Raw genomic sequence first — 24,771 nt, forward strand, 5'->3', positions numbered from 1 at the left:
TGTCATCTGCAAACTTGGACAGAGTACACTTCACTCCCTCGTCCAAGTCGCTGATGAAGACATTGAAGAGTATCGGTCCAAGGACCGAGCCCTGCGGGACCCCACTGCCCACACCCTTCCAGGTCGAAACCGACCCATCCACCACGACTCTCTGGGTGCGACCCTCTAGCCAATTCGCCACCCACCGGACTGTGTAGTCATCCAAGTCACAGCCTCTTAACTTGTTCACCAATCTCTGGGTTTATCTTGTGAATCATGTGCAGGTGTGCGCACATCTAGCAGTGCCAATACTGAGCTGCACCCCGCAGCACTTTTAGAAGGCTCTCATGGCACCCCAGGATGCTGTGGCACCCTAGTTAAGAATTACTAGGCTATGGGATCCATGACAGGAACATACTTCACTTCTAACTGGATCCACGCTGGGTAGGTGCAAACTGTGGCAGAGGCTAATCTAACATAGTCTAACAGTATGAATGAGCCGGCAATGCAATGCTGTAGCCAGTAGGGCAAATAATACTCTGATGTGCATCAATCGATGCATCTCCAGCAAAACCAAGGAAGTGATTCTTCTGCTCTACTCAGCACTGGTGAGACTGCAGCTGGACTACTGTGTCCAGTTCTGAGCACTGCACTTTAACAAGGACGTGGACAAGCTTGAGAGAGTCCAAAGAGCCACCTGTATGATCAGAATCTTACACGGCAAGGAAAGGCTGAGGGATCTGGGACTCTTCAGCCTGAAGAAAAGAAGGCTGAGAGGGGACCTGGTAGCAGCTTACCGCTACACCAGGGGAGTACATCGAGGGCTCGGTGAGCAACTGTTCACTAGGGCACCCGAGGGGAAAACTAGGAGCAACGGCCACAAACTCCTGGAAGATTGATTCAGGCTCAACATTAGGAAAAACTTCTTCACAGTCAGGGTGTCCAGACTGTGGAATAAGCTCCCTGCAGAGGTGGTGCAATCGCCTACACTGGCAATCTTCAAGAGGAGACTGGACCGGCACCTTGCTGGGGGTCACCTGACCCCCAGTTATCTTTCCTGCTTGGTGCAGGTGGCTGGACCTGATGATCTCCCAAAGTCCCTTTCAATCTATGAATGCATTTACTTGCACCTACAGTTAGCCACTTTTCTTGCTGCACCTCCTCTTTTGGTCCCACAGCAGGCAAGAGCTCCTGGTCTAAGACTATGAGCCAAATTCAGAGGGGACATGAAAGATAACTATCAAGCAGATGCAAAACTAGTGGCATCTACAGCTGTAACATACACGACTCCCTTGGTCATGGTCTGAGTTCTGAACTGCCTAATCCACAACCAATATTATTATGGAACTGCTGCCATGGGGCTGAACTGCAGCCAAGGTCCCAGGTTTTCCCCCTGATCTTTGTGCAAAACATTCACCTAAATCTCAGAAAATCCCTTTTCCTTGGAAGTGGAATTAAAAAATCTTGTTCTTCTCGTAAAGATCTCAGATTTTGCCCAAAAGAGATACCCAGACATGGATTAGGAAGTGAAACATGGATGCCTAATCCTGGATCAAATTAACAGCAATGATACACAGGGCTAGGAAACTAATAACAGGGTCTTCGTGAGACCTGTCTGAGATCACAGAGAAAAGAAATTTGGACACTCCAAGCTCATGGAAGCATAGTCAAATAAACAATAGATCCATGACCCCAGGGCACCCAGTGATACCACCCATGTTTCTTTGTTCCCCATCACTAAGATGAGAATGATAAGACTGGCCTCCCTTGCGAAGTGGTTTGAGTGCTCCCGAGCAGAAGTGGTACCGAACTGTTAGATATTCTTGTTCATGTGGTGTCTTGTGGAACTGCTCTATCCTGGGGTGTAACTCTGCGTCTTTTCAAATTTGTCTCTTTCTGTACCTTTACAGTTACAGGATGGGGAGGCTGAATCCAGGAAAGCAGTCACTTATAAAAGGACCTGGAGGCCACAGAAGCCACAAACTGATCATTAGCTCCCACTGCAGTGCTGCAGCTGAAAAGGTTTATGTAATTCTGAGATATATGGAAGGCAATAACAAGCAGAAAAAGGGCAGGGGAAGGACCTCTGTTGTGTGTGTCATATGGGAGACCACCCAGGGAATCGTGTGCCAAGTCCTGAGGTCCACTATTCAGAAGAGATGTTGAGAAACTGGAAAAGATCAGATGGAGCAACAACAATGATCCGAGATAAGGAAAAACCTGCAAGAGCCTTATGAACTGTCTAACTGCTTTCAGATTTAATCAAGGAAAGGATAAAAGGCAAGTGGGCATATCTCAATGGAGAACATTTTAGACACGTGAGAGCTATTTAACAGACACAAGCTTAACAAGACCCTGAAAGCTAAAGCTAACAAAGTGTGTTGGCAATTAAGGTGCATTTTCTCCCAGTGAAGGGAAGGGACCATTGAGGAAAAGTTATCAAGGGGCCTGATGGATCCACTGTCCTCTGAAGCTTTTAAAATCAAAGTTGGGTAAGCCCCACTGAGCCTAGCTCAACCGTAAGGTCTGGGCTTGATGGAAGCATTGTTGGGTGAAATTCCTGGCTGGTCCCATGTGGAAGAGCAACAGAAAGGATCAAAATAGTCCCTTCTGGCCTCCTGTGCCAGAAGCTGTCTTTGACTTTATGAACCATGCAATGCCCTGTGCTGTGGCTAATTGCTAATTATTTTTTAATTACTACCTGCTTTGTACCAATGGAGTATAACACAGCTCCTTATTGGCTTTAACTCTTATCACTGTAAGCTGCCTGGCACCTGAGACCTAGGATCTTTCTTTGCAAGGTGAAAGAGTCTGGACCATGTGATTAGACAGCTTGCGAGGGACCACCAACAGGAGCTCTGCAGGTCCTGTTTGTTGGGATTCTCAGCTCTAACCTACTCTGTGTGTACTCAAGGAGTGTAATCTTACCTAATGTTCATCACCTGGGATCCTGGCTCTCTTTTTTAAAAACTGCAAATTCTCTGATTTAAAAAAAACCCCAAGAAGCAAACCCCTCCTGACCACCAAATTCTCTGATTAAAAACTGCAAAATCTGCTGTTTTCCATGATTATAATGAAATGCTGCTATATATTATAGGTATCAGTTGAATACAAAGTTTTATTGATATATTTACAATTCTAAAGCAATTTGCAAGCCTACCAGTTCCTCAATTACTACCATAAAATACATTCTAAATACCTGTACATTTTGGTGTTTGATTTTGGGTTTTTGACCATGGAAAATCAGAGCTCCCCCTGCCCCCTTTGCTCCCTAGGATGTGGGTCCAGCTGCAGCTGTCCCCCTCCCCACTGCTTTGTGGCACTGAGCAGCCCTGATATCCTGGTGACCTGCCAATGCCATAGCCCCTCGCTCATAAGCCACAGGCCCCCACAGCTAGTACCCTTCACTCCCCACCCACAGCCACCTGGACCCTGCCAGTGCCCCTCACTCCCCCCAGCCCTGCCCAGGGGAGGCGAGGGGAGGCCCAGCTGCTGGGGCTACGGGGCCAGAGACCCAGGTCCACAGCCCCCTCCCCTCTCCAGCAGCACCCAAGCCCTGGCTGCTGCCCATGAGAGGCAGGGGCTGCTGTGGTGGAGTGGAGTATGGAGCCCAGCTCCCCCTCTCTGTCCCCCATGGGCAGCATGGCTGGAGCAGAGCCTGGGGGGTGGGGAGAGCTGCGGGCTTGGCCATGAGGGCCAGCTCCCAGCCACGAGATGTACTCCCAGGGTGCCAGATTTGTGTGCAGGGCACGTGTGGGCTGCAGGGTCCAAGCTCCCCGCCCTGCTGCCCTCCCCTGGGGGCAGGACCCAGCATGGCAGCACAGTGAGGCCAGGTGCCACTGCTGCGAGCTCCATGCCACCATGGCAAGGTGCCCTTCATGCCACCACCCCCATTACTGTTGGGCAGGCAGGGAGTGCCTCACCAAGGCAGTGTGGGGCTCATGGCAGCATCATGCTTCCCCACCCCACCCACCCTGCTCTGCCCTGCTGCACTGGGTCCCACCCCCTGGGCCGTGCAGGCCCTGGGCAGAGGGCAACAGGGCAGGGAGTCCAAGTCCGCAGCAGGCAACCAACTCTGCCCTACGTACAAATCTGGGGGACATGTGCCCTCTGTGCCTCCCCCAGGAGTGCATGTAGCAGTGGGGACCCAGCCCTGTCCCCACCTGCGGCCCCATCCCGCTCCTTCCCAGGCTGCACATGCCAGTCCCAGGCCCTAAGCCCCCAAGCACTTATTGGGCTCAACAGCAGCCCCAGACCTGCCTAACTCCCTCTTCTCCCTCACTATGAGGTCCCTGACTGCCCTGGCAGGAGGAACATGCTCCCACACAGGCACATGGCACCCCCTGCCTGATCGCCCTCCTCCCACCCCAGTCTGCAAGGGACGGGCGGGAACTCTGCCAGCCTGCAAGGGGAAACCTACCGTTTCCCAAGTTCTTCTCCTTTACAGGAAAAAAATCCAGGTTTTTCTCCATAAAATGAGAAAAATCCATGATTTACCACATTTTTCCATGGCAAATGGAAAACCTGGATCCCTGTTCATCACCATGGAAAGACCAATAGCAGCACTTTAAGAATACTCCATGATCCATGACTTTTCCAACTTTCAGAAAGGGTTTAAAGCAGCAAGATCTTAGCACAATTCATTGGATCACAGAGGCAGCCTCTGGAGAAAGGATAAAATTTAAATCTTAAGACAAAAAATGTACAAAGACATCAATCACACAACAGCCATCTTTTGCCTCTCTGAGTGCTGTTTGCAGTATGAACAAGAATGTGGTATGATTTTTCCAAAGCAAGCAAAAGCCTTCATTTCACTTTTCTAATGCAAAAGAACTCAAGGAATAAATTGGATCCATCTGCGTGATTAATCTCATTTCAGGCACTTAATTGGCATGATTGTTTCTGACAGGCCTGGTTTGTGAACAGAAGGAGATGTAAAAAGGTTGTTTATGCTGTGAAATCAGCACTATTGACTTGGCATTATATGGGAGAATTAGCCCAATACGCTCAAAAGGGACATTTGGAAAAGAAGCGTGTCCAAAGCAATCGGTATTGTGGCTTCTAAACTTCCATTCAGTGCTAAGGCTCAGATTATCTCCAAGTCGCATGAAATTCTGTGTTGTAGAGCAGAAAGGGGACCATTCAAGCCCATCTCTAACAGAAGAAGGGCCTGACCCCGGGTCTTCTCATTCCCTAAGTCTAACTTCTGCCTCCAGGAACGTAAGTGAACATGTGAACTAAACTGGTCCCAAAGCTAATTTCCTACCTGCCTCAAAACTTTTGCCAGTACTTTTTTTTTAAAAAATCAGGAAACATTAGACACCTTGAAAGACAAGTTCCAAGTGCTTTTGTTTCCAATCCATATTTCTCACCCAGCTATAATGCATTTTTTTCATGACGGACTACATACAGCAACTCTGCTTGGCACTAGGCATCCATTAGGAAACAGTGGGCTACCTGGCCTCCTCACATGTTATTATTTGCATTGTGATAGACCCTACAAGCCTCAGTCCTGTCCCAGGCACTGTGGCAGGGGCTGTACAAACACAAAACAAGAGATACTCCATCCCTGCAAGGGGTTACAGTCAAAGCAATCCTTCCACCCTAAAGTCTAATTACTCGTGTGAGCACAGTCCCAGCATGGGCTGCAATCTCCCTGCAGCTTCCACTCCTGAGAATAGACTCCAGATCCAACAGCAAAACACAGACAAGTCCCAGCTGCAGGTGCAGGCTGGAGCCAGACAGCACGTGCTGGTGACAAGAGCTCGCTGGGGAGCTGGCTGAGCTCAGACTGACCCTACAGGCACATGCCATGCTCCCGTGAAGGTTCTTGCAAAGAAAAGACCCTGGCAGGAACTTGAATGCGTGTTCTGAGCCCTGACCGCAGGGGTATGCAGGAAACAGGCCCACCTCAGAGTCCAAGAGTATGTGATGAACTGTGCTGCAGAGTGTGCACAGAGCAGGCTCCCAACAGCAAGCATCCAACAGCAGATACAGGAGAGGGCAAGGCTCAGGCAGGAAGCTGCAGCAGTCATGAGGTTATGGGATAAGCAGCACTCCAGAAGCACATGGGACAACCCTGGCTGGAAGCCAGCTGTGCAGGCTGGCCCTACTGCAGGGACAGAGAGCAGCTCTTAGTGAAAGCAGCTGTGCAGTGCTTTAGCATCACTGTTCGGCCACTAGCCCCCAAAAGACAGGGAAGGGGAGAGATTGGAGCAGAACATTTTCAGCCTGATTAAGCAGTGTTTTGTGTTCCCACGTTGAATAAACAAATCATGTAAGAAGTATTAAGGCTGCTTAGTGCCCCTGGGAGATCACACACAAAAGCTGCCTTTTGTGGGATAAGGCAGGCCCGCGTGGATTAGGGGAATGACTCTGATACAGGCGTGCAGTCACTGCTTGGGCTCCAGCACACGGGATCCAAGGAGCTTTCTCTGGACATGGGCAAACCATGGGGCAAGACTCCTGACAGCTTCTGACAATTACAGCACCCTGCTGTTCATCAGGCACTGGGCCATGTGACCCTGGGAGACAACATGGAAAGTGTTCATGTCCTGGCCCCAGAAAGGGTCCCCACTCACCCCATGCCTGCAAGCAGCTCCTCCCCACCTTGTCCCAATTTTGTATAGTAGGGTATATTTTTCTTCCCCCAGCTGGCCCTAGACCCACCTACACAGGATATGGCCCCCTCACACCCCAGCCAGTCCCCCATACACACATGGTTCTCCTCTCTGATCCTGTGTCCAGGACTGGCTCCTTCTCTGATCTCATTCATTTAAGCCACAGGTTCCCCAGACACTACCCAACCCCCATACCCGTTGACTATGGCTCTCCTTCCAGACCTGCACAAAGCACACGGTTCCTCCCCATCCCATGTGCTGGACACATCTATCCCTTGATTTGGTATGTTCAGGTCATGGCCATCCCCTGACCCAGGATACACAGGCTATGTCCAGTAGCTCCTAGACTCAGCCCATGTATCCAGGGCACAGTTCTCCTCCAGAAGGCATGGATCCTCTCCCTGGTCCTGTATGTGCAGGGCACAGCCTCCCCACACCCCATCCTGACAGGACTCTGCACAGGACTCAGCTCCCATCCAAGCCCTGACCTCAACCTTGCCATCCCACTGGCCCTACATATGCAGAGGAAACAACCGCCCCTTTGCCCTCCCCTTGCCAGCAACCCATCTCCCGGGTCTGAGTGCCCAGGGCCATGAGCCCCACCAAGACCTTCCACCATACAATGAGGAGACCGCCGATGTCCAAGCTCACTGACTCTTATCACCCTGCTCTGACTCAGGAAATCAGTATCCCCCACCCTCCAGCCCCCACTTCTTTGCTTATATAACAGGCAGTCAGGGCAGGTCATGGGCATCAGGTATGTCGGACTCTCCCTAACTGAAGCTACAGGTCACACCTCTGACACTACGGGGTGGATGCCTCCCTTCAGCCTCAGAGCTTCCCTCCTCAGCCTGTTGCTGGGGACAATGAGTCTCAGGGCCAAGCTCCAAACCAGGAGCCCTTCCTGGGAGACCACCACCCATAGGGAGGGCTCCCTTGTTTCATAACCTCGATGCAATCCTGCCATACAGTGAGTCTGACCCGCTCCCAGGTCTGAACAGAGCAGCAGGGGTCGCAGTAAGAGCCAGGTGCCAAGTATGCCAGTCAGCTGGAAGGGCAGGATGGAGCTCTGTTTTGCATGGGAGCCCAGAGCAGTGTTTTCCAGCTTCTGCCTTCAACAGGTGCACAGCAAACGCAGACTAACGGGTGGACTCTTTTGGTCCAATTTGTGCAGCAAGCCTATCAGCCCCTGCCCTACTGGAATATGCCAAGGACCACCCGCTCCCACCTGCAACACAAAGTGAGCACAGGGGCCTCTGCACCTGAATAAAGCACAAGTCAAGCACCCGGCACACATCCTGGGGATGTGGTATAAAGTGCCACCCCCCATGCGCACTGGAAGGCAACATGAACCAGCCTCCCCTGTACCCAGACAAAACATGAGCCAAGTTCTGCCATGAGTTTGCCAAAAACCAAGGGGCCATGCACACATTATCTGAAACAGGCACCAGAAGGACAGCACATGGCATAGACCCAGCCAGAGACTTCCTGCCTTGTGCAGTGGCATTGGGGAGGAGGCCATAGGGGCCTAACGCTGCCCGAGGGGGAAGCTTTTTTTAGGATGCCCGACAGTTTGCCCACTCTATTCTATGAGGAGGGAGAGATCCCTCAGATGCAGGGCAGGCATAGAAAGACAGGCTGCAGAGGGGTCCAGGGAGAACCTGGTGGGAGCAGTCAGCTCACCAGAGAAGCGTTTGCCTAGAAGTGAGGTCCCAAAGGGGCTCAAGATGAGACACCAGGCACACGAGCCTAGAGAATTCCTCACACATCCTGCAGAGCTGTGACAACTTACCTGGTACATGAACATGCTGAAGTTAATCCCATTGGACAGAGGAATTGCTATGGATTTGCTCTCTGTGTTCATGCTGAGGCGTCATCTCCAACTGGAGCTGCAGATCGGCTGTCCTGCCGGCCAGGGGGGACAGCACACATGACTCTCCAGGGCTGAGGGCCAGAGAGCCCTGCTGCGGACCCAGGACACTGGCCTCCTCCAGCTGCGAGGAGCTGCGCCGGGCTGGAACCAGCCAGCAAGCTGCTTTGTGGATAGCCCGCCTGCCTGCACGCCAGGTCACTGGGAGTGTGCTCGTCAGGAGGCAGCATTTGGAGCTCACAGAAATTCCCCATCTGCTGCCTGTGCTAATCACTTCCCTTCCCACAAATCGAGGGAGCCAGAGACATGGCCAAGGAGGGAAGCTGTGAGTGGGAGCCTGGAGCTGGGGAATCCTGTAGACTAACCCGGAGGAGCACAAAGATGCAGAGTCCCTTGGCAGTGACCTAGTTTGCTTTGCTTTGCTTGCATGTTCCCTGTGCAGAGACACGAAGGAACTGGAGCTGGAGCAGGAGCAGAAGCTAAATCCGCACAGTCCCTTAATCCGAGAGTGGCTGCAACAGCCTAGGGGGTGGGCCACCCTCACGCTCAGGGTGACCTGGGATGCTCTGCCTCCAGCTGTGCCCCAGGGCTATGCATGGCAGTCCCTTGCCCAGGGGGCCAAGAGGGCACTGAGCCCAGCAGAGAGTGCACACGTGGACACAAGAGGAACACAAGAGGGCACAAACCCCCATGTCATGCTTGGGGGCACTTCTTTCCCCTGGGGCTAGAGAAGGGGGCAATGCCTGGTGGTAGAGAGTGCACGGCCCAGTTTGTGGCCTGGCTGGCAGCATCACAGTTGTTTCCTGAGGACCAAAGGCAAAGTTTAGAGGCAGCCCCAACCCTGCCTGGGCAGGGCTCCCATCACTCTTTGAGCAGCTTTCTAATCATGACTGGATGGGATGAGCAGAATGAAGAATCCAGCTGATCCAGCCAGGGGGAGGACTGAACAGAACACAGGACCCACTGAGAAATCCCTGAGATCTCATGCAGAGGAAGGGTCTAATCATCCAGACAAGGCCTAGATGGGGCCTAGAAGGCACACAACAGTTTTGCTTCACACTGCTCCTGGAGCGCTAAGCGTGAAGCATATGTCTGGCTCCTCACAGACCCTCTAGGTACAATCTTGAGGCCAAAAGCTGAACAGAGCTGAGAGCCAGAGCCAGCCTTAGGGGTGGGCAATGTGGGTGGCTGCTCAGGGTGCTGTGGTCGGGGGGACCATGCACACACATATAGCCACCCCTTTCCCCAGGGATTCCCTGTGGCCTCCCCTGACTGCTGCTGAGCTGGCCAGGTGCCCCTCAGGAGAAGGGGGCACAGGAGGGTGAAGCAGAGGGAGGCCACCACCTTCCTTCCTCCCTCCCATCTCCACAGGCTGAGCCTCCCTCCTTCCAGAGCCAGGCAGCTTCTTCTCAACCCTCTGGCTGCAGCAGGAGCTGGGCAGCTGCCATTAATAATTGCCTCCCAGCAGTGGGGCAGGGGAGAAGAGGCAACCAGAAGGGATGGAGGCCTGGGAGTGGGGCACCCTGGGGTGCAAGAGGACTGCATATCAATCGCTTTATCTCTGGGGAGTAGAATGAAGTTATCCTGACATGAGCTACGGAGTGCGGCCCAGATTTAATCCTCATCTGAAGTGGTGTAACTCAGAGACGGCAAAAGGGCACTTTGCACAAGTTAGCAGGCAGCGAGCACGTACGCAATGGCGGCCCAGCTCAGCTCACTGTGGCTGGCAACTGCCTGAGAAGTGGCAGTGCTTCCCAAGAGCTCCCAGAACCCTCACCACCATGCCCGAGGGGCAGAGCTTCTCGCTGGGCTCTGAGCTGAAGAGGAAGCCGTTTCACCTGGGCACTGCTACAGACACTTACTTGGGGCTGCTGCTCTTTGCCGGGTTGGGGAGGGGACGCCAAAATACAAGCTCAACCAGGACACCATTTTCCCTAAGGCCAGCTCTGCTGAGCACCCAGAACCCTGCAGATTTCAGTAGATCCCTTAAACACCTCAACTTAGGATGAAGTTATGCATTACACACATACCGCAGTATGGGCACTTTAAATGCAAGAATCGGCATATGCTAAATTGTGCAAAGTCCCTCTCGTCCATCCTATCACACATCCCACTGGCAATATGTTGAGGGGGGATGGGGAGTCTCATGCCCCCCCCCCCCCCCCCCCCCCAATTTCTACACCAACAACAGGGCGCAGGGCATGGAGCTGCAGGCTGGCTGGACCCAATGCCTGGCTGCAGCAGGGGTAGTGGAGACAGTGTGGAGTTGTGCTTCCCTAGTGTAAGCACTTACACATCACCTATCACATCCCCAACACCAGTATATCCTGATGATGTTCTATTGCACTTTGCTAGGTAAATTATCCCCTAGTGAAGCCTACCCATCACCACATGGAGGACACCCTCCCTGGTACAGCCATGCTGCCCAAGACCCTGGCTATGCTGCTCAGAGCCTCTACCATGACGACCTGGGCATAGTACAACCACACCCTGTGCCACCCTTTGCTCTGGCTATCTTCCAACAGATGCAGCACATGCCAATTATACTACTTGACATATGTGAAGAAACAGAACAGCCACCACCCTGCCAATGGCTCTGGCAATGAGCACAAATGAAATAATAGTGGACAACAGTGGCCCAGCTGGAAGAGGATAGTGGGCAAGGGCAGCCAAGCTCAGAGATGGCCAAGCAGCTCCCTGGCATGCTGACCAGGCCACTCAGAGCCTGGCTGGGTGTGTTTACTGGGAGTGATGCTTCCTAGAGACACCTCTGGTATTACAGGAGCCTCTTGCCAGCAGTCTTGGGGGTTTCTACTTGATTGGAGCACCACCTGCCGGCACTAGCTGTGCCCTGCAACAGACCAGGCTGCAATTAGCCCCAACCAGGAGATCCACAATGCAGAACTAAGGTTTTCGCAGGGATAATCCCACCCCATTTCCTCATGCTGTGGCAGCTGCCTCCAGTGCTGGAGGGGAGAGAACAATCTCAGACAGAGCATGGGCAGCTTCCAGTTGATCCGCCCTTACAGTCTGAAGGACACTTTGTGATATGGTAGTTTTCCACAGTAGGAATTTGCAGGGTTTTTCCAGAGCACTAATGATCCTGAGCATTCAGTAGTGAAGCAAAGCAGCTGTTTGTTTTGGGTACAGCCAAGAGTACAAGAAAGGCAAATTCAGTCCAAGCACCTTTCAGACAGGATGTGCCAAATCCATGAGCCTGGCTACACTGTTTGTGACCCCAGGGGATGCTGATGCTCCCGCTCCTCTGCTGCTCATGCTGTCTGTAATGCATTAGCAGACACCACCCAACTACCTCCCCTACGTGCTGGTCCAGGTAAACGTGGGACTAGAAGGGACCTCCTGAGTCAAGTCTAGAGCACCTGCCAGACAACTCCCCTTCCCTTGAGGCCCCCAAATAACCCCTAGCACTTTTCATTCCCCAGGCCACACTAAAGGGGAAGCAACTTGCCCAAGGTCACTCAACAGGGCAGTTGTGGAGCCAGGTCTCCCAGTCTGGGGCTGTGTCCATTAGAACCACCTAGCTGCTGTTGTTACAGACATTTATCACACACGGTGCACTGGGGCAGGCTAGTGCTTTGCCAGGTAAAAGGAGTCGGCTCTCTGCCATCAGATTACTTAGAGCACTGAGTATAACGAGGCTGGGGTGTTGTGGCTTACGGACAAGATGAGCCTGAGCAAAATGGGGAAAAAGAAAATACTGATTAACAGGCCAGGTAAGAGATGGAGAAGAGGAAGCCTGGCCCTCTGTCCAGGGCAACATTTGGTAGGTCTGTGGAGGTGGCTGAACCGTAGTCTTTTGCAATGGATAGAAGGGCCTGGTGCTCTGAAACAATGAGATACATAAATGTAAGCCTGAAGCAACAAAAGGGTAGCACTGATATCATTTAGCCCTGGGCTACAGCAAAACTAACCCAGGCTTCCACAGATGCAGGTCTGGGCTCCAAGCGAGTATCATGCAACTCCAGGTGATTACTCAGGCATTAACTAACTCGATTCAGAGCACCTGGGAAGGATGACAGTATCTACTGGTTGGGAAACTGAGGCATGGAGAAATGACAATTTACCCAAGATGACAGTGAGTCAATGACACATCTATCAGGATTTCTGATCTCCCACGCCCATGCACTGACCATTAGACTGCTTAAGTTTTCCCCAGTAACTCAGGAGTGCGCTGTCTCTCAGTGCTTCCAATGGAGCAAAGGCCCTGCAACAACACAGGCTGTTCAGGGAAGCCAAGCTAATGAAGGAATGGCCACTCCTTTACAGGGCTGAGCACCTGCCTGTCTGTGAGAGTCTCAGGAGTTTAATGCTCTATAATTTAGGGCTGCCTAGCTTTGAGTGCCGGTACAGCTCAGGGCTTTGCATGTGGCACAGAGCAGTGCACACAGATCTGTGGCCGTTTTAGTGAATGAAGGGCCCCCCCCATCCTTGACCAACTGGAACGCTGCCTCTTGCTCCTCAGTCACTGTCAGCATCACATTTGGGCTGTCAGGGCTGAGACCTGTCCTGTGCTCTTTCAGACCAAGAGAGAGTTTAATTTCCAGAAAGCCAGGAGGCCATGCAGGGGGAAGGTACTGCTCAGCACAGCAGCAGTGGGCAAGACATCTTGATGCAGCTTTATGAGACCTAGGCTAACAACAGAGGCTGGACACAGAGCAGGGTGGGCATGGGACAGTCCCATCAAGAATCAAACTTCTCTACGTCACCCTTAGTCAACCTCCCAGTGTCCTGAGCCCAAGCCAGCTCACCTGGCCCTTCTGACAGGTTGGCTGCTGGTTAGCTGAGGCTGCAGGGGAGCAAGGGATATCACAGAGGAGGAGGGTTCAGAAAAAAATCAAGCCTGGAGTTACAGAAGGTGCCTTGGGGATGCTGGGCTGCAGCATCTCTGCTCCCGCCTGGCTTCAGAGGCCGAACAGCACTCTCTCCTTCCTGCTGGGTTTTTCTGGGCTAGGCTGCCCCTGCCTAGCCTGTCACTGGGAGGCTTTCCAGATAGGAGCCGGCTTCTTAGCATCCCCTCTTCATCAGCCTGGAAGCAGAGGTGTCTCCGCAGCTGAGCAGGGCCAGCCCCTTCTGAAGGGAGGGCATGAGTCAGGGGCTGAAGCCATGCTCTGCACCATGCAGGGATTGCTGAAACCTCACACCAGCTCACTAGGAATATCCTCCTTCTCCCTTCCATGTGTCAGCCCAGAGCACTGCAAGACGTAGTCAGGTGCCTCAGCTCTATCCAGCCCACACCACCAACGGCTGATCCTGTCCCAGTTAAAAAGCAGCTGATATTTAGTACTGCTGAAAGAGAAATGGCCCACAGGACCTCCCCCCACATGAAAGGAGGAGGGGAAGTGGGAAACGTTTTCCTGGGCTCCCAGAGTAAACACTCTCCCCACAACTAAGAGATAGTAGAGGGCCTCTGGCAACCATCACCCCCAGCACCCCGCTCAGTCAGGCCCCTGAATACAGTCCAAAGCACTGGCCACGGGATGAAACAGAGGTGGGAAAGTGATGCTAATTTACCCTTTACCCTACCAAGGGAGACTATGTACCTCACTCTGTTTTACCCAGATGACAAGGAGTAAACACTACCCCTTCTTAAGGGACAAGGCTTCTTCACAACCATAGATCATAGAGAAGTACGACTGAAAGGGACCTCAAAGCATCATTTGGTCTAAACAGAAACTGAACCTGCAACCTTGGTGTTATTAGCATTACACTCTAACCAACTGAGCTAAACAGCCACTCGTGAGCAAGGAACCAGACAAGCAAGATCCTAATAGCAGTGGCGCCTAGTGGATACAGCACTAGACTGCAGCTCTAGCACTGCCCTGCAGGGTGACTTTGGACAAGTCATTTCCCAACTCTGGCAATAATTCTACTGATGCCCTTTGCCAAGCACTTGGCAATCTGTGGATGCAAAAAAAGCCATGAGCCTGCTAGGGAAGTCTTGACATTGCATATAAATTTGAGGCCTAAGCCATAACTACTAAGCATGTTTAGTTCCCCACCACAGTTTTTGAGTAACACTCTTGCCTTTTAACTAGGTGAGTTACCAAACTGAATGGGGCACCAGGATCACCAAGCTGTTCGGTGATCTCTGGGGATCTGGTTAGGATGCTCTAAGGGTGAGGTGTTCATATCCACTCATGCTAGACTGAGCGAGTCCCAGGTGACTTTACTCTGATGGCCAGCCCCACCCTCATCTCCTACACACCTCTATTACCCAGTCAAACAAAAGGTCAGTCTGTCAAACTTCCCTGGTTCCCTTTCCTATAGGATTCCAGCACCTCACAACTTTTACCTGACTTACCTTAACACATCTGCAGGAAACAGAGCAGTGCTGTTTACCTGAGGCCTAAAAAGGCAAGGGCCTATATTTCTAAAAGATATTTGGGTCTTTGAGTCCCATTGATTTTTGGTGCTAGGGTCACACATGGGAGTCTGTGGCTGAGCATGTCAGCACCCTAACCACTGGGCCATCCTTCCTCAGGGTAGCAAACGCTGGGAGGAAGAACTAAGAACGTTAATACTGTCTAGCAAGATCAGACTCCTATGCAGCAGCTTCCTCAGACAGGAGCAGGTGTCCTGGGCTGCAGTTTGCACCTTCCCTGCCTTGAGCCTCCGTAAAGTACTGGCAAACACCCCCACTTGCAACAGAAGGAGAGAGCTGTAAGTCCTATGGTTACAAGTAGAAAACAAGGGTCTAATCCATGATTAACAATGACTGTTAATAACCTCACTGAGCACAGACACCCCTTGCATTTGCTTAGTGCTGTACTGAAATCAGACAATCAAGCTCTTCCAGGCAGTGCAGTGGTGGCAAGCTCTTACACCTCTGGGTAAAGCAGAGATGAAGACCCACATTTCCAGGGGTTTCAGTTCCTGGATGCCCAGCTTCAGACACTTGAGACTTGATGTGCAGAGATGCTAAGCACCCATATCTACTACACTCTCTAGAAGCTTCATGTGCTCACTGCATCCAGAAAAATCAGGCTCCCAAAAGTCTAGTGGTAGTTACTCAACACAAGGGGCCGACCTCTTCTGAAACAGATGCTCTATGGGTGGCATTCTGTTCCTTCCTGGTCATCTAAGCATCTAGATTTGGTCATCGACATGGCAGTTCTAGTTGTCTACATGCCAAAGATGCTACTTATGCCCAGGCTGGCATTCTATTCCTGGGCACGTACATAGGTGACAGCCTGTGCAACTATGCAGTCATGCACAGAGCACATGAAGTAGTAGCTAGGGCCCATTCGCATGCCCCTTGTGGATGCACACCAGCTTTTGACACCCAGAAATGGAGTCACCCAGAGCATATGACTACTGGATTTAGGCTCATGATTACAAAGTAGTGTAATCCAGTTCTGTTAGTCTGGCATCTTCACCACAAGAAGGCAAATCTGCCTTCAAGAGTGTGCTAACCTGACTGATCCCACAGCCCCTCCACACAAGAACCAAGGTCCACCTCCCACCACTTCTACCCCTCTGCTCACTGGCATTCTCCCAAGCTCCTGGTCTGCTCACTTTACCTGTGGAAGGGCAGAATTTATCTGCCTCTGTAGCTGGTCTCGCTCGTGCACAGTCTCCTGTAACCGGCCCTGGGTCGTGGACAGGGTCTCTCGGGTTTCTCTTAGTGTCTCCAGCAGCTTGTCTCTCTCATCCAGCATGTTCACCATTAACTGCTCAAAGTTGGCATCGGAGTCAGACCCTGGCTGGGACCCCAGGGGGTCACCCTCATTGATGGTAGGCATCACCTCACACATCATGGCGGCACTCTTTAGACACACTCCAGTCTCTAGAGAGATTGATGTGGCTTGCTTAACGATTTGCTGTGAAGGCCTCCTCAGGGTCTCTTCTGGGGACCACAGATCTGTTGAACCTGGATTACACTGCTACTTCTGCCCATGGTCTATTTTGGAGAGTATCAAAGAGATGGGCAGCTTGGAAATAGCTGTGAGCTCCTCCATGCTTTGTCTCACACCAATGTAGATTTGTTCCCTGCACTGGAAGTCATGGTTGAAGCTGAAGTTGGCATAATTTAGATCAGTATTTCATGGCTATGGGATAAAAAAAGGTCCTTCAAACCATCAAGGCTGATAAAAAGAAAAATGTCTTTGGCTATCTGTTGTTCATCCCAGCTGGCCATGCTGGGATCTTGACAGTCCACTGTATACTGGATCCCATTGCAGAAACATCATGAAGGAACACAGTGAAGCCATGGAGCTCAGAGAGAAACACGGTGCTCTTTTTCTATGATCCTCTTAAGTACCTGGTGCAGCCAGCAGCTTTAAGAGAGTCAGGAGGACATTTCAACCTCTTGGACATTTTGAAATCAGATACTTTCCCACAAGGCAGAGATGCACTTTGTAGTGAAGAAGTTACTCCTGGAGCCAGGATGCACTTTGGTCAACACAGCTGCTCTTATCCCAGGTCCGTAACCTATGGAAAGGAAAGAGACACATAGAATATTTTCCACATACAAGCTACTATTTCACAGGCCCTGCTTCCCTCCTCCCTGTACTCGGGTCACCCCAAAGCATCCCCCAAGCAAATGTTCAAGGAATATCAAGTCCTGGGTCCAGCCCCTCCAAACAAGCTCGGATAGCAGAGAAACTGAATTAGACTTTTGTGGTCATTCTCTGTGGTGTGATAGCACCTACCATTGTACCCCTTTTTTCCAACCAAACCTCATTGTGCCAGGGATGCTGTGCAAGCACCAAGCACAAAAACAGTCCATGCCCCACAGAGCTTCCCATGGCAACTTCTGCATGAGACCTCCCCAAGCCCTCTCTGGGGGAGTTTGCTCCTGTCACATGCAATATGCCACATGGGCTGAGGCACCTACTAAACCAGCCAATCTTTGTGCCACTGCACAAGGCCAGCCATGTAGCAAGGTGCTTTACTATGCTGGTATGTGGAAAGGGCGAAGGCAGCCACCTGGCTTATAGCTGACTATCAGGGCAGAAGGAGAATATCTATAACCTACTAAACCAAGCTGATTCACTACTGTGCATCATGGGACCAGCTTGGATAGCAACAAGAGGCCTGGCCCCTTATCTACACAATTCTCCAGATGACAGGTCAGGGACAGGGCATTCCCCAACAGCAACAAGCCATATTTTTCCCCCAGTCATGGGCAATACAGCAAGATGAAAATGCCAATAGTAGCATGGGCTCCTACAAGAGCCCCCATTAGATTAGGGATGCTGGAAGCATCTGGAGTACTGTGTCCAGTTCTGCCCCCACCCCCAGAAAGGATGCAGACCAATTGAAGAGAGTCCAGCAGAGGGCAACAAAAATGGTTAGAGGACTGGGGCATGTGACTTCTGAGGAGAGGCTGAGGGAACTGGGACTATTTAGTCTGCAGAAGAGGAGACTGAGGAGGGATTTAATAGCACCTGTCAATTACCTGAAGAGGGGATCCAAAGAGGATGGAGCTGGACTGTTCTCAGTGGTGGCAGATGACAGAACAAGGGAGCAGTGGTCTCAAGTTGCAGCAAGGGAAGTTTAGATTAGATATTAGGAAAAACCTTTTCATAAGGAGGGTAGTAAAGCACTGGAACAGGTTACCCAGAGAGGTTGTGGAATCTCCATCCTTGGAGGCTTTTAAGACATGGTTACACAAAACCTTGGCTGGGATGATCTAGTTGGGGACAGTCCTGTTTGAGTAGGGGGTTGGGACTAGATGTGACCTCCTGAGGTCTCTTCCAATCCTAATTTTCTATGACTAAGCCAAGGTGACTTAGTCATAAGCCAAGATGACTAAGCTAAGGTGACCCTAATTTTCTATGACTAGGCTGCAGAGGTGAACCCTTGGCTATAACAGGAGGGTGCCCATCACTAATAGGTATGAGGGGCCCCAGTGATGCCTGAAGTGGAGGGAAAATAGGAGAGGAGCAGCAGGATAGGGAGCCAGCAGGAGAAACTTTCCAGAGAAGAACTGGAGAGCAGATACTGCAGATGCTGCACTTACGATGCATACTTTGCCTGTGTCTGTCTGTCCATCTCTCCACCTTCCTGCCTGCCTGCTGGACTGGGCCAGTAAGCCCTGCTGTCTCACCCGGGGCTCCTCCAATAAAGTTCATCTCTAGCTCTGGCAGCAGCCTGTATTCATGCTCAGTGCCATTGGGAAGCAGGGCACCCAGCCCAGAAATCAGCTGGGTAATTTCCTGTGATTGTCAGGACTCACTAGGTAGCCTGCCAGCCTCACCCCCACCTCCCTCCCCTCTCCCAGCAGCTGTGAGAAGTGTGGTTGCTGGGACCTACAGCCACATGGTGCCAGTCCAAATATAGAAATGGTTCACAAAGGGTGATTTGGCAAGCTGTCTCCCCAGCCCTGCCGAAGGCAGGTCTCTCTGACAGCAATGCACCAATCCTTGGAGCTACACGGGAGCTTCTGGGAGCTGCGTCTGTGCTGTCAGACTCCTGGGAGAGCCAGAGGAGAGCATCCTCCTTGGGAATCCTGGAATAGCAACCAGCATTTGCATAAACGAGACCCAAACACCCCCTCCTCTGAAAACACAGCTGCAGATGGGCCCCGTGACTGGCATCTCTCAAGTGTCCCGTGTGGAGTCTGTCTGAAACTGTGTGACCAGACCCATAAATCCAGAGCATCAACACTGACTACAGTGCCAGGAAAGCAGGGTCAGAGTTAAGCCCACATCAAGCAATGGGTTATGAGGGAAGGTAAAGCTTGAAATCAGTCGGTCCACTTTTTTCTGAGCAATCCTTAAAGCAAATATTGGGAAATGAGGGAAGCAAAGGACTGTACCTGCCAATTGGTGATACTGTCATGCCCTATCAGACCATTGGTCCATGGAGTCGAGCATCCCTGCTGGGCCGATGATGCAGCAAGGGAGGGAGATCCAAGAATGATGCTAGAACTTTTACCCACAATGTCATACAAGGCACACAAGGGGAAATTTCCCACTGGGCCTGGGTTGAACAATTACACCCTGAATCCCAAGACTCAGGCATCCTCTTCCCTACTCCATAACCAAGTTTGGTAAGCAGCCTCCCTTTGCACAAGAGATTAATGCCAGAAAAAGGCACCCAGAGGTCTCTCTAGGCTACTACTTTGTCTGACAGGTACCAGCATGAAAGGCTGCAGGGAAGGAAAGCAAGGAGCCACATACTGAACAATTACAGAGTAATCAACCCTGGGGAGAGCCTCTTTTGCTCAATGCTAGTTAACACATGGATTATGCTACGAGGCAGGAGTTTATAACTCTTCTGTATTTACCCCTGTGCAGTAACAGAGCAGTTAAGGAGTCTCACTATGGCTCCAAAAGTGGAAGTTTAGGCCCTGTTCTGTTTGGTCACCCCCAGTCAACCCAGCCATAGACGGCCAGTAATTACACGACCCAGTAATTCCGCAGGGACTTAAAGGCAACTGGATACGATGGTAGCCACATCACTCCCTTGTGTGTCCTTGACTACAGGAACGAGTGGACTTGAACCATAAGTAAGTTCCATTTAGGACTGGTTGGTCAGACTCTTGTGTTGATCTGCAAGTGTCTGCTGCACGAGCACCCCATCGATGTAATAAATTAGATTCAAAATTGTTATGCAAATGTTATTATTAAGCTTAAAAATAAAAATCAAGAAAGCCTAGTGCCAAAGCTCAGCTTTGTGAACAGCATTAAACTAAACTAAGACTGAAGGAATACAGCCATCAAATCAGTATCAAATCCATGGCAAATCAGGAAGATAGTGTCAATATGGGAGTGAAAGCAAAGCATCAAATTAGTTAAACAGACAAATTAATGCTAAAAATAACCCATTCTCATGTAATCTAGAGACAATACTAGGAGGAAGGCTGAAAATTTGATTTTAAGTGCCAAGTAAAGAATTTCACTCAGGACAAACAAAACTCTAACTATAGTGGTTAAGTGGCTTAATGCCAACACCAAATGACTGCTCAACATTTGACCCACACCTTGGAACCAATTATAAAGCCTCCTCTATAGAATACAGTCTTGATGTGGTGGTTAATCCTTCTGTAACTAAATACAATATTTAACAGAGCATCCATGACATGGAGACAGGTCGTGGGCAGGTGGCCATTTCCAGCAGTAAGAATTTCGGTGCAAATCCTGCCCGTAGAAAACTAGCTGAGGAGCTGAGCATACATGTGTCCAGACCCTTGGCTGGAGAACTACACAGGCGCAGGGGAGCTCAGTGACTGACAGCCTGTCTGTCCTCTCCTCTGCCTGGGAAGGGGCAAGGCTGTCAGTAGGCAGATGCTGAAAAGCGCAGACAGCGCTCCAGGAGAGTGCCTCCCTTATCCCATCAAATCAGCTCCTGGTTCCCACTGCAGAGAAGCTCATGCTCCATGCCCTCCTTTGGGTGAAGCTGAAAGCATGCAAGGGCAGGGGCCATTTTGCCAGGGAGGGAGATCTCCCTACGCTGCCTACTCCCTCACTCCACCCCCAGCTCCTCTGGGATGAACTGGGGGGAGCATTCAAGCATCCAAGAGGGCTTCCACTATGGGAGACTGCCCCATCACCAATCCTGACTGGCGAGGGCAGGGAAGGGGATGGAATTGTCCAAGGGAGGCTCCCACAGGTTTCCCTGACACTTCATCCTTGTGGGTACAGTGCTAGAGGAGGGAGATCTTCCTAGCTGGAACTAATCTAACTATCTTGTGGAAGAACCAGGTCTCTTCTGCAATACAGAGTGAGGAACGCTGGCCATCTAGTCACATCCCAGCATGGGAAAGGAGAACATGGTGTTGAGGAAGTAACCCACGTGATGCCTAGAACAAAGAGATAACATTACAAAAACAGGAACACTTCATCATCTGCTCTTAACTAGGGAGTTTGAGTGCTAAGCCACATCTTCAAGCATTTGCAAAAAGCTGCATCCACCAAACTCGTCCTGATAAAAGCCTGTGCTTTTCAGAGCAGCTATAGATTCCCCAAAGCAGAGAAACTGCATTTATCCACTTTGACAGGAATGGGGGGAGTCTGGGGCAAACCCCCACTGGAGCACAAGTCCCTCAAGATACCCCTCAAACTGCACCAAGAGTGGTCCAAGAGAGAAATATTTGTCATGCAAGAGCAGAAACATTTCTGGAGCCTTTGTGAACAAGCGCCCCTCCCCCATACTACTGCAAAAAAATGGTGAAATCAGCAATCTGTCTGGGCCACTGCTCTATACATCCTGAATCACATCCATCTATCAAAGATGGTATGAGATGGCACCATGGGAGAAGATTCACATATACCAAGGGGGAAAAATGCTGCAAGGAAAGACTAAGCAATAAATCCAAGGAGAGATGCTGCGCTGTGCGGGAAATTTGTCACAACTGCAAAGCTAGGAATCATTCTTCGAAGTGGGAAAGACTCCAGGAACAGCAACAGTGTACATGCAGAGAGCATCTCTTCAGGACCACGTTGTTCAGATGGAAGGCAGCAGCCTGGGAACCCCTTCTCTCTGCACATGTGCACTCCTGGGGAAAGAAAATTGTATTCATCTGCAATCAGCTATTCAGCTGTGGCTGAAAATACTAGCGTAGCGAGCCAAGGCAGCAATCCTCCACATCGGCCCAGAGGAAAACCCAGTAAAACCGACTTCCACTGGAGTTCTATCAGGCCCTAGAGGACCAAGAGCTATAGATTAGGTGCTTTACCTCACTGTGACCTGGGACAGCCTCAAGCTGGATTTACCCAGCTCAGGCTCTAGCAAGGACCAGCAGAATTCAGTGCTGGACATTTTGACTCAATTGGAAAAATGAAGATTGTCATGTTGTCTACTAGCATCCCCCAAGCCTTCTTTCTCAGAAAGCAGCAGAGATGACATGCATGGGTCACGTAACTGGCTGCAGCAATGAGCAATGCAGTAACAGGGTCTCAGACAGCTTGTGGCAGACATTACAACTCCTGAGGCTACATGCCCTGAGCATCAGGGACTCTGTCCCTATAGGACCTACAGTCAGATAGGACATGCAATTACAGGTCACACAAGGCTCTTTGGAAGGAAACAGCCCTCAGCCAGAGGGAGCTCCAGGCACAGGGAACCCTTGGACGATGCAATGGTTGCTTTGCAAGGAAGAAAAAGGAAGCAAGCTCTGCTGGACAAGGGAACTCAAGGCTGCACCAGTTTCATGGGTTTGAGGGAAAACCCAAGTGTGGGCCAAGTTCTTCTGTTTTACCCTGTGGAACTGCACTGGTCACTAGTCTCACACAAGACTTACCAGTGATAACCCAGCCCTCTACCAACCTGGAGATGCAGAAATGACTGCGTCAGGAAAAGCGCAACAATGCGGTTCTACGGGGCAGGGTCCATCACGGGATCCTGTTTCAGACTGGAGACTAGGGGTTGTTTGTGAGGGTGGGAGGAAAGAGAAATAGCAGAGTCCTTACAGGGGAAGGATATCAAATCTCAGAGCCCCCTGCTCCTCAACCTGGGATCTGCCTCTAAGCTTGTCTGAAGTGAATACTGCTAAATGACATCCCACTCGCAGCTGAATTCTGTTCCCATCAGTGGCTCTTCCACTACCTATTTGCTGATACAAGTGGCTTTGGAGATTTTTTTCTTCCAGTACATCCAGAAGCAGACATGCCCCAACTAAAAGTGAGACTGAAACACAGGAAAGAAAGCACGGCTGCTATGGGCTGGCAGATGGGCAAGCCTATGGCAATACCAGGCGACACTGCACCAGGTTTGCCAATTCTGACAGTGGCCTTAAATTGCAAGCGTGGAATGCCATTCTTTTCAAGGCCAATGTGAGCAGTGTCAGCTTGACTGAAAATGGAAAGAGGCATTCACAGCCTTGAATAAATACTATTCAAACTTGCTCAAAGAAAGATTTTTCTGTTTATGTGACACAATGAACCTCAGGAACTCATTGTCACAGGGGTTCGCTGAGGCCTTAAACTATCAGGATTCAGGAAGGGATTTGACTCTAAGAGCAACAGTAACAAGAACAAAAATTGTATAGGACTGAACTCTTCTTGCTCCAGGGATTAAGCCTCAACCTCTAGTTGGGGGGGCAGGAGGAAGCACTCTGTAGGAGCAGGTTCATTGAATCATAGAAAATGAGGGTTGAAAGGGACCTCAAGAGGTCATCTAGTCCAACCTCCTGCTCAAAGCAGGACCTTCCCCAACCAGCCAGGGCTTTGTCAAGCCAGGCCTTAAAAACCTCCAGGGATGGAGATTCCACAGCCTCTTGAGGTAACCTGTTCCACTGCTTCACCACCCTCCTAGGGAGAGCGTTAACCTAAACCTCCCTTACAGGTTACTTCCAAATTGCAAGATTTCTCTGCACACTTCTGAAGCAGCTGCTATTAGCAATCATGGTGACAAAGGTGACCCCTGGCATGACAATGCCTATGTTACGCACAGGGTAGGTTGCAATTGGGGGAAGTCTCGAGAGGATTCAGTCACCTGGCCAAACCCACCCTGCCAAAGCGGCATCAACTGGATTTTGAGTTACACTGCTGTACAAGTTGAACTTCTCAAATGTCCTCAAGCTTTTTCATAGCGTAGTTTTGTCTTCTCCCACAGACTATAACTGGGTAATGTCAGGGGCTTCAAGAGGTCATCTAGTCCAACCTCCTGCTCAAAGCAGGACCTTCCCCAACCAGCCAGGGCTTTGTCAAGCCAGGCCTTAAAAACCTCCAGGGATGGAGATTCCACAGCCTCTTGAGGTAACCTGTTCCACTGCTTCACCACCCTCCTAGGGAGAGCGTTAACCTAAACCTCCCTTACAGGTTACTTCCAAATTGCAAGATTTCTCTGCACACTTCTGAAGCAGCTGCTATTAGCAATCATGGTGACAAAGGTGACCCCTGGCATGACAATGCCTATGTTACGCACAGGGTAGGTTGCAATTGGGGGAAGTCTCGAGAGGATTCAGTCACCTGGCCAAACCCACCCTGCCAAAGCGGCATCAACTGGATTTTGAGTTACACTGCTGTACAAGTTGAACTTCTCAAATGTCCTCAAGCTTTTTCATAGCGTAGTTTTGTCTTCTCCCACAGACTATAACTGGGTAATGTCAGGGGCTTCCCCGAGAAAGAATCCTCCCTCTGTATCCAAACACTGCAGAAAGCAAGTGGTTGCGTGACTAGCAAGAGAGCATTTCAAAACACAACCCTGCTTGCTTATTCCCCTCCACTGGAAACAGAACTGGGCAAAACTTTAGAGGTGGTATATTTTTTTCCCCCATCAAGACAAACCCATGGTTGCTGCAACCAAAAACATTCATACATTCATGCTGAACTCTTGCATTTGAAAAGCATTTTTTGAAAAAAGATGACATGCTTCATTCCAACGTTTTCCAAG

The 24,771-nt window shown here is 50.7% G+C and overlaps 1 protein-coding gene across 4 annotated transcripts in view; it reads right to left on the reverse strand.

Moving 5' to 3' along the window:
- PPFIA4 (PTPRF interacting protein alpha 4) overlaps positions 1 to 16,915 on the reverse strand; it is a 99,349-nt gene extending 82,434 nt beyond the window's left edge. For all 4 annotated transcript variants that reach the window (XM_025211161.1, XM_014522737.2, XM_014522738.2 and 1 more), the window contains exon 1: positions 16,011 to 16,915. In XM_025211161.1, the coding sequence (XP_025066946.1) occupies positions 16,011 to 16,247 (237 nt within the window). In that variant the 5' untranslated portion in view covers positions 16,248 to 16,915. The remainder of the gene's footprint in view (positions 1 to 16,010) is intronic.
- Positions 16,916 to 24,771: the final 7,856 nt, after the last annotated feature.

Source organism: Alligator sinensis, unplaced genomic scaffold (genome assembly GCF_000455745.1).
Source record: "Alligator sinensis unplaced genomic scaffold, ASM45574v1 scaffold766_1, whole genome shotgun sequence".
Lineage (NCBI taxonomy): Eukaryota > Metazoa > Chordata > Crocodylia > Alligatoridae > Alligator > Alligator sinensis.